Consider the following 10,703-nt stretch of genomic DNA (forward strand, 5'->3'; position numbering starts at 1 on the left):
CCCGCTCTGTCCCCGTCCCCGTCCCCCCCCCCGGGCGCAGCCTCTCACCGGGTCGGGTGTCTCCACCACATCCTGGGCCGCCCCTCCCAGACACGGCAGGCACAATCCCATCGCCGCTGCCGGAGCCTCACACGGAGCAGGCGCTGGGCTCGCGGCGGGTGGGGTGATCCCGATCCGGGTCCGACTCCGACTCTCAATCCGCATCTGGTACCTTCCCCGCCCCACCCCCTGACGCCGTGCGTCCACCCGCCATGGCAACCCGTCCCGCCGGCCCACGGACTACAATTGACAAGGAGGGGGCAGAGGAGGCAAGAGTGTCCCAATGACGCAAAACCTGCACGCTCCTCAGACTGCCCCTCCTCAGGGGGCCGAGCGCAACACCACCTTAAAAAAAACTGACCAGGCAAGCCACATACATGGCGAAACTGGGCACTGTAGGTGCTGGGCATCAGAGTCAAGATTAGAGTGGTGCTGGAAAAGCACAGCAAGTTAGGCAGCATCCGAGGAGCAGGAAAATCAACGTTTCGGGCAAAAGTCCTTCATCAGGAATGAAGTCAAGTGAACAGATAAAGGGACGAAAACAGAAATTACTGGAAAGGCTCAGCAGGTCTTGCAGCATTTGTGGAGAGAAATCAGAGTTAATGTTTCGGTTGCTCAGTGGTTAGCACTGCTACCTCACAGCACGAGGGTCCTAGGTTCGATTCCAGCTTCAGGCAGCTGTCTGTGTGGAGTTTGCATGTTCTCCCCGTGTCTGCATGGGCTTCCTCTCGGTGCTCCAGTTTTCTCACACAATCCACTGATGTGCAGGTCAGGTGAACTGGCCATGCTAAATTGCCCGTAGTGTTATGTGCATTAGTCAGAGGGAAATGGGATGGGTGGGTTGCTCTTCGGAGGGTCAGTGTGCACTTGTTGGGCCTGTTTCCACACAATAGGGGAAAGAAGTTTCAGGTTCAGTGACCCTGCCTCAGAACTTCTCTCCAGAGATGCTGTCACCCTTTCCAACAATTTCTGTTTCTGTTTCAGCTGACTGAGGAAGAAACACTCCAGACCACACTGGCACTCAGAGAACTGCTGGAGACCTGTGACCTGCTCAGTACTGGATAGGAGAGGACCTGGTGATATTAATGACTTCATCCAGATGCACAGAGAGGAACAGGGTTTGGGAGACACAATGGCCTTCATTGCCCAAAGCGGCAGCAGCACAATGAATATGCGTCCATGGGCAGATTGGGTGTTGCCATGGAGAGCCAGGTCCAGCCCCCTCAGTATTTGCTGGAGGTGCACATGCACCTACACTCCATTGACACAGCTATTGATTCTCAGGACTGAAAGCATGGTGACAGTGTCCCATCCTCACAAGGAAATAAGGCAGCACCAGGACACACTAATTGAAGGAGGAACCACACTCAGGCCCCTTACAGGTTACCACTCTGAAGGAGATTGCTCGTTCTACCTCCACCCTACATCACCACCACCCTCAAAACTCCCCCAACTCTGAGAAGGTCAAGCTGAGGTGGGTGGACTTCTCTCTGGCAAGGAGACTCTCGACATGTCTGGGATGTTAAGGCCTGAGCACTCTCAAGAGTCCCCTGACCCAATGTCCGGGGCCAACAGGCTTCCCCTGGCTGCAGAACCAGGGAGTACACACAAACAGAACTGATTGAAGGCACTTTAGTGCTATGGGTGACAATGGCTTGTAAATAATTGTGACCATTCAGATAAATCTATCTGCTATAAATCTATGTAAATTGATATCTGTCTATAAGTCTGTGTAAGCCATAGATAGGCTGGTCGTCTCGCTGTGTAGGCCCAAAACACATTATTGCATAATGTATCACTTCATTGGCACATAGAATGTTGCTTGGAGGCAGGTCTCACTGAGAGTCACACATGGAAGCCAGAGAAGCAAGATATAACATTGGCTCAGGCTAACATCTTGACCCTCTTCATGTAACTTCCCTCTTGGTTCATGGCCTCACTAGCTGTCAATGACTTGTCCAGCACTGTCTGGGGCAGGGAGGTGCAACACAAAGAAAGGGGGGGCAATGCTATAGGATGGCCAGAGAATAGGGACCCTGCAGGTTTGTGTCATGTACAGTACGTGGCTCTGCGTGCAATCGTCTTTCACTTGAAGACTTAGATGAATGAATCCTGCAGACCCTCCTGCACAGATTGAGTCACTCACCCTGCTCTTTCTGAGTGTGGTCACAGTTATTTTCTTCCCTATTGTGCACCTTCAATTCCCAACACAATAGAAGGTGACAGTGATCACTTCTGTACCAGCGGCTTCCAGTCTTAGCCTGGATATGTTGATGAGACCCCGAACACTGACATCCCCTTCCTAATAGCCCACACCTTAAACCTCACAACCTTCCCAAATCAGAGCGCTGATGAAGAGTTATATAGACTTGAAAAGTTAGGTTGCTCTCTTTCTATGGATGCTGTCTGATCCGCTGTGATTTCCAGCAGTTTTGTTTTTAGGATACTTAAGGTACTTGTTAGGATAAATGCTAAGAAGATGTCTCTCCTTGTGGGAGAGTATAGGACCAGAGGGCATAGTCTCAGAATAAAGGGGCATCAATTTAAGGCTGACATGAGGGTGAATTTATTCTCTCACAGGGTTGTGAATCTCTGGAACTTCTTGTCCCTGAAAATCCTTGTGTATATTTAAGGCTGAGATAGATTCTTGATCAATAGGGGAATTACGAGTTATGAGAAAAGGGCAGGAAAGTGGACATGAGGAATATAATCCTGCTGAATGGTGGAACAGCCTTCTCCTGTTTCTATTTCTTATGATCTTCTCTGAACTAATATATATTAGATTCCCGTTTTGGATACTTGTGGGGGGGATGACTTACCAGGGGTAAGTAACGGGGCTCAGGTCTCTGGCACGGAGCCTGTCCCCGTTACTCAGAAGGGAAGGGTGAAGAAGAGCAGAGCAGTAGTAATTGGGGACTCGATAGTTCGGGGCACAGATAGGCGGTTTTGTGGGAACGAGAGAGACTCACGTTTGGTATGTTGCCTCCCAGGTGCAAGGGTACGTGATGTCTCTGATCGTGTTTTCCGGGTCCTGGAGGGGGAGGGGGAGCAACCCGAAGTCGTGGTCCACATTGGCACCAACGACATAGGTAGGAGGAGTGCAGAGGATGTTAGACAGGCTTTCAGGGAGCTAGGTTGGAAGCTCAGAGTTAGAACGAACAGAGTTGGTGTCTCTGGTTTGTTACCCGTGCCACGTGATAGAGATTCGAGGAATAGGGAAAGAGAACACTGAAATGCGTGGCTACAGGGATGGTGCAGGAGGGAGGGATTCCAGTTTTTGGATAACTGGGGTTCTCTCTGGGGACGGTGGGACCACTATAAACAGGATGGTCTACACCTGAACCTGAGGGGCACCAGTATCCTTGGCGGGAGGTTTGCTAGTGCTCTTGGGGGGGGTTTAAACTAACTCTGCAGGGGCATGGTAATCCAGATTGTAGCTTCAGGGTGCAGGACCTGGAGTGTAGGGAGGTTAGGAACATGGCATCAAGTTCAAAGGAGGGTGCCTGTAAACAGGAAAGTGGCTTGAAGTGTGTATACTTCAATGCAAGAAGTACACGAAATAAGGTAGGTGAACTTGCAGCGTGGGTTGGTACCTGGGACTTCGATGTTGTGGCTATTACGGAGACATGACTAGAACAGGGACAGGATTGGCTGTGGCAGGTTCCAGGATTTAAATGTTTTAGTAGGGTCAGAGATGGGGGTAAAACTATTCACCTACCCAGGCAATCAAATACGTCACTTGCCTCACTTCTCCCCCAGAAACCTGCTTGTAATTCTCTGTCAGTGATTTATCCAGTTCCTCTTTGGATAATAAATTATTCTGTCCAATGCTGGAAGTCACTGATCTCTATGTGTGTGCTCAGATGCCCTTGTATTCAAATTACACAGAACACTGACATGCTGAATTAGATTACTTACTTGCAGTGTGGAAACAGGCCTTTCGGCCCAACAAGGCCACACCGACCCTCCGAAGAGCAAGCCACCCAGACCTATGCCCCTAACCTGCACATTTCTTTGGACTGTGGGAGGAAACCAGAGCAAAGCCACGCAGCCGTGGGGAGAATAAGTAAACTCCGCACAGACAGTTCCCTGAGGCGGGAACTGAACCCAGATCTCTGGCGCTGTGAGGCAGCAGTGCTAACCACTGTGCCACGGTGCCACCCAAGAAGATGCAAGCACATTGGCTTTGAAGAGCAAGGACACATTGCCAAGTCTGCTTTACTGAGATCGACATAAATAATCCAATGGGCCACTTTCATCTTCAGATTAATTACGAACATTTATGAAAAGCAGGACTGTAAGAATGAATACACTTTCGTGTTCTGTCCAAATCAAACATTGATATACTTGAGAACAGAAACGAGTCTGGTGTTCGATGTGACTTGGCCAACATCTTGCGACTTTCACCATGAATTTGGAGTATCCAAGCATGAAGAATATCCTCCTTGCACCTATTCTGTACAGATCTGTTGCAGTTGCATTATTTTAAATCAGATCTCTTCGAGTTCTTCTGAATTCCAGTCAATTCCCTAAAAGATGTAATCTGTCCTCAGACGTCATCCTCGACATCTTTAGCATCAGCCTCGTGACTGTCTGCTGCACTCTCTCTGTGGCAAGTCCTTCATTTCTTAGGCAGGGAAAGAAAAACAACAAACTTTCTATTTGCCAATGAGCAGAAGCACAACTTACTCAAGCTTTCCTCGTAAGAGTGTCCCTCCACACCCACTGTCATTCTAGCGAATCCTCACTGCACTGCATTGAATGCCAGAACACCTTTCCTGATATCAGAGGTATAAAACTGTTCACAGCTTTGCAACTGTGATCTGAGTAGTGTTGTGGGATTGGAGTGCCTTTATTAGGTGGAGACTCAGAAAAACAGCATGGTAGAGTGGATAGATGCAACTATTTTCACATCATACCCAATAGTGAGCAGTATGATTATGAGGTGTACATAAGGCAACAAAAAGAAAATAAGAGCTGGAATAGTCGGTCTGGCCCCTCGACCCTGTTGTGCCATTCCAAAGGATCTTGGCTATTTTTACAGACCTCAAACCCACTTTCTTGCACTTTTTCCAACACACTGGATTCCCTTACTGGATCAAGAATCGATATCAGATTTAAACATACACAAGTTCTGTGTTGGAAGGAGGTACAAAGAACTCAAACTGTGTGAGAAAAGAAATTCCTCCTCTACTCAGTCTTAAATTAGGGTGTGCTGTCCGTATCTTTGGAGTGTTTGATGTAGACAGTGTTAAAATAACTTTTCTCTGCATCTCTTGTCATACTGTCCCAGTCCTTGGAGTATTTGATGTGGACCTTGTCGAAAGAGCTCTTCTCTGTATTTAACCAGGTCCTGTATGAATCCTGGGAGTTTTTACTGAGCACAGTGCAGAGCACTATTTATGCTGTATCAATCCTCGTTCTCTCCCTGTTCTCGCAGAGTTTGATGAGGACAGTGTCGAGACATTTTTACTCTGTACGTAGTCACATTCTGTCCCAGTAATTGGAGTGATGAATGAGGGACAGTACAGAGAGAGATTTCCTCTGCCTTTAACCCCCTCCTAACCCTGTAATGGGTTTGTTAGATGGGAACAGTATAGAGGCAGCTCTGCTGTGTATCTAAACCCATATTGTTCCAGCCTTGGGAGTATTTGATAGGGACGGTGGACAAGAAGATTTAATGCATATCTGACCCAATGCTGTCCCTGTTCTGGGAATTTTGGTGGGGGACCTCTAGTCGTGTATTACTTTGTATCCAACGCCGTTTTATTCATATCACATATTATTTGATGGGGATAGTGTCAGGAAGGTATTATCTGTATCTAACACGATCTCGTAACTGTCCTGGGAGAGTTTGATGAGGACCATGTCGAAGAAGCCTCACTTAATATCCAAATATACACGAACCCTGTCATACCAGTGTTTGATGTGGAAAGTCGGAGGGAGGTTTACCACAAAGATCTACACAGTGCATGAGTAGACACATCGGCCCTCTGAGCCTGCGCCCTTATACTTGGTAGTGTGGATGAGCAGAGGGATCTTGGTGTCCATGTACACAGATCTCTGAAAGTTGCCACCCAGGTAAATAGTGCGGTGAGGAAGGCATATGGCGTACTGGCTTTTATTGGTAGAGGAATTGGGTTCCGGAGTCCTGAGGTCATGATGCAGTTGTATAAGACTCTGGTGCGGCCGCATCTGGAATATTGTGTGCAGTTTTGGTTGCCATACTATAGGAAGGATGTGGAGGCACTGGAACGGGTGCAGAGGAGGTTTACCAGGATGTTGCCTGGTATGGAAGGAAGATCGTATGAGGAAAGATTGAGACACTTGGGGCTGTTTTCATTAGAGAAAGGAAGGTTTAGGGGTGACTTGATTGAGGTGTACAAGATGATTAGGGGGTTAGATAGGGTTGACAGTGTGAACCTTTTTCCGCGTATGGAGTCGGGTATTACAAGAGGGCATAGCTATAAATTAAGGTGGGGGGGGTAGATATAGGACTGAAGTTGGGGTAGGTTCTTCACTCAGCGAGTCGTCAGTTCATGGAATGCCTTGCCAGTAGCAGTGGTGGACTCTCCCTCTTTATGGGCATTTAAGCGGGCATTGGATAGGTATATGGAGGATAGTGGGTTAGTATAGGTTAGGTGGGCTTGGATCGGCGCAACATCGAGGGCCAAAGGGCCTGTACTGCGCTGTATTCTTCTTCCCTACAGTGTGGAAACAGGCCGTTTGGCCCAATAAGTCCACACCAACCCTCTGAAGAGTATCCTACCCAAATCCATTTCCCCCTGACTAATGCACCTAACACAATGGTGCATTTTAGCATGGCCGATCCACCTGACCTGGGCATCACGGTGGCACAGTGGTTAGCACTGCTGCCTCACAGCATCAGAGACCCAGGTTCAAATACTGCCTCAGGTGACTGACTGTGTGGAGTTTGCACATTCTCCCCGTGTCTGCATGGGTTTCCTCCGGGTGCTCCGGTTTCCTCCCACAGTCCAAAGATGTGCAGGTTAGGTGAATTGGCCATGCTAAATTGCCAGTAGTGTTAGGTGAAGGGGTAAATGTAGTGGAATGGGTCTGGGTGGGTTGCGCTTTGGCGGATTGGTGTGGACTTGTTTGGCCGAAGGGCCTGTTTCCACACTGTAAGTAATCTAATCTAATATCTTTGGATTGTGAGAGGAAGCTGGAGCACCCGGAGGAAACACACACAGACACAGGGAGAATGTGCAAACTCCACATGGACAGTCACACAAGGATGGAATCGAATCGGGGTCCCTGGCACTGTGAGGCTGCAGCGCTAACCGCTGAGCCACCATGCCACCCTTATTTATGTGCATATATATATATATATATATATATATAAATCTAAATTATCAATATCATTACTTTTATTCATAGAATCCCATACACTTTCATATACCAGTCTTCCAATGCTGATGTTAACTAACGGGAGAAAGTGAGGTCTGCAGATGCTGGAGATCAAAGTTGAAACTTTATTGCTGGAACAGCACAGCAGGTCAGGCAGCATCCAGGGAACAGGAGATTCGACGTTTCGGGCACAGGCCCTTCTTCAGGAATGAGCAGAGAGTGTTCAGCAGGAGAAGATAAAAGGTAGGGAGGAGGGACTTGGAGGAGGGGCGTTGGAAATGTGATAGGTGGAAAGAGGTCAAGGTGAGGGTGATAGGTCGGAGTAGGATGGAGGCGGAGAGGTCAACAAGAAGACTGCAGGTCAGGAAGGCGGAGCCGGGCTGGAGGGATTCGGCTGAGACAAGGTGGGGGGAGGGGGGATGAAGAAACTGGTGAAGTCCAAGTTCATCCCCTGTGGTTGGAGGGTTCCCAGTCGGAAGATAAGACGCTCCTCCTCCGACCGTCACGTTGTTGTGGTTTGGCGGTGGATGAGTCCAATGACCTGCATATCCTCGGTGGAGTGGGAGGGGGAGTTGAAATGCTGTGCTACAGGGTGGTTGGGTTGGTTCGTCCGGGTGGCCCAGAGGTGCTCTCTGAATCGCTCCGCAAGTAGGCGGCCTGTCTCCCCAATATAGAGGAGGCCACACCGGCTGCAGCGGATGCAGTAGATGATGTGGGTGGAGGTGCAGGTGAATCTGTGGCGGATATGGAAGTTTCCTTTGGGGCCTTGGAGAGAAGTGAGGGGGGAGGTGTGGGCGCAAGTGTTGCACCTCCTGGTGTGGGCGCAAGTGTTGCACCACCCAATATAGAGGAGGCCGGTGTGGCCTCCTCTATATTGGGGAGACAGGCCGCCTACTTGCGGAGCGATTCAGAGAGCACCTCTGGGCCACCCGGACGAACCAACCCAACCAACCTGTAGCACAGCATTGCAACTCCCCCTCCCACTCCACCGAGGATATGCAGGTCATTGGACTCATCCACCGCCAAACCACAACAACCCGACGGTCGGAGGAGGAGCGTCTTATCTTCCGACTGGGAACCCTCCAACCACAGGGGATGAACTTGGACTTCAATGTAGCTAAGAAGGGCCTGTGCCCGAAACGTCGAATCTCCTGTTCCCTGGATGCTGCCTGACCTGCTGTGCTGTTCCAGCAATAAAGTTTCAACACTGATGTTAACTAACACACTTATTTTGAAATGCTTCAAGATTTGATATTATACAGTTTTACAATAATCGCTTCTGACTAACATTCCATTGACTGGCGATTCACTTCAGCATGATTTGTTAATTACCATGCTAATGTTTCTTGGCTTGCATAGTGTTGCCTGAGTCTATTAATATTCCTAGCTTTCATTTAGCTTTATCATTAGTACTTAAGTAATGTTCATAAACGATATATGTAGTTCATTTTTCTTTTAAGATGCACCCTGAAGCAGCCACATCTCTGCCTGTAGAGTTGCTCAGCATTTGTCTCCTTTCTTTCAGAGGTCATCGCCAAATCGGCAGCTGTTAAAATACTCCTTTCCATTGTATAATAACAAGCCTGTGTGTGAGCTGGTTTTCGATGCTATCTGTACTTTCTGGAGCTGCCCTTTCTCTCATTATTGCTGCAAACAATTTCCATCTCATTTTTAACTATTCCCGTGAAGTAGCAATGGTTAGTTGATGTTTTTTGAGAGAGAGAGAAATCCACCTAAGTCTTTTCCTTGAGGTGCGCTTGGTTTCTGCTGAATGGTGTTTTGAGATTTTTTAACAATACTCCCAACATGTTTCCCTCTTGATTGACCTACAAGTATAAACTTATGTGTTTGTTTTATTTTCTTTCATGTCCCACTGCGGAGGAGAAATTTGTCTTCATCATGGATCATTTTCAGGTGTTGAATACTCTTTGAGGGGATTGATTTTGAGTTGCAATATCCCATGTCAAATCGCCGCTGGAAGTCAATTTGGCAGCCAACCTCATTAAGTATACTAATTAGGACAACATATGATTTCTGATAAAATTTCAGTTTTTGCACTTTACATGTGACTTTAAGGCCTTTATAGAGAGTGAAAGCATGCTTACTTCATGTAAAACACAAACAGAAATTGCTGGAGAAACCCAGCAGGTCAGGCAGCATCTGTGGGGGGAAAACAGTTAACATTTCAAATTCGGTAACCTTTCCTTTGAATTTTCTGTTTTTGTTTCTGATTTCCAGCATTTGCAGTTCTTCATTTTATCTTAGTACTTACTTCAATTGACTTCAACACATTCTGATTGACCGAGAATTTTTGTGTATACCATAATTTTAATGGATAACGGCTTCTATTTCTCTCATCATGCAAAATAATAGTCAGAAATGTGAATGATACAAACTCCACTTCAGATGTGCATCGTTATAGCCAAGTGGGGAGGGGTGATTTGATAACCTCTTTTCAAACTCCTCTTGGTCGACAGCAACAAATTTTTTTTGAGCACGCAGCTATGAGACCTCAGAACAATCTAACTACACTCTGTTTCCTACCTGTTAACCTGTATTTCTCCATCCATGTTTCTCCCAATCCAATGCGCTTTGTGTTCATTCACTGATGTTCATAATGGAGCTTTATCAAATATCTGTGAAATTCTTAATGCACGACACCACCTGTTTACCTCCTTATCAAGTCTGCTTGTAACATCCTTAAAAAACTATCAGGTTTGCCTATCAAGACATCCCCTTCATAAATCCATGTTAACTCTGTCCAATCAGCAATTATTTTCTAAATATCCAGTAATCGTATCATTTGTTATATATTCTAGTATTTTCCATATTACTGATAGGTCTGTAATTCCTTGTTTTCTCTCTCACGCTTCTATTAAACAGTGTGTTTCCATTTATCACCTTTCCACCTTGGGGTGGCACGGTGGCTCAGTGGTTAGCACTGCTGCCTCACAGCACCAAGGTTCCCAGGTTCAATTCCAGCCTTGGGCGACCATCTGTGTGGAGTTTGCACATTCTCCCTGTGTCTGCGTGGGTTTCCTCTGGGTGCTCCTGTGTCCTCCCACAGTCTAAAGATGTGCAGGTCAGGTGAATTGGCCATGCTAAATTGCCATAGTGTTAGCTGCATTAGCCAGAGGGAAATGGGTCTGGGTGGTTTGCTCTTCGGAGGATTGGTAAGGTCTTGTTTGGCCGAAGGGCCTGTGTCCACACTGTAGGGGATCTAATCTAATCTGTAGGCACCACTGCAGAATTTTGAAAGATGATCACCAATGCATCCATTCTCTCTGTAGCCATCT

General features: G+C 47.3%; 1 protein-coding gene across 1 annotated transcript in view; it reads right to left on the minus strand.

Moving 5' to 3' along the window:
• The window catches only part of LOC122557635 (small VCP interacting protein), a 17,808-nt gene extending 17,449 nt beyond the window's left edge, over positions 1-359 (minus strand). Inside the window, exon 1 of the mRNA XM_043705423.1 lies at positions 49-359. Coding sequence (XP_043561358.1) covers positions 49-204 — 156 coding nt within the window. The 5' untranslated portion in view covers positions 205-359. The remainder of the gene's footprint in view (positions 1-48) is intronic.
• Positions 360-10,703: the final 10,344 nt, after the last annotated feature.

This window comes from Chiloscyllium plagiosum, chromosome 16, assembly GCF_004010195.1.
Source record: "Chiloscyllium plagiosum isolate BGI_BamShark_2017 chromosome 16, ASM401019v2, whole genome shotgun sequence".
Classification (NCBI taxonomy): Eukaryota; Metazoa; Chordata; class Chondrichthyes; order Orectolobiformes; family Hemiscylliidae; genus Chiloscyllium; species Chiloscyllium plagiosum.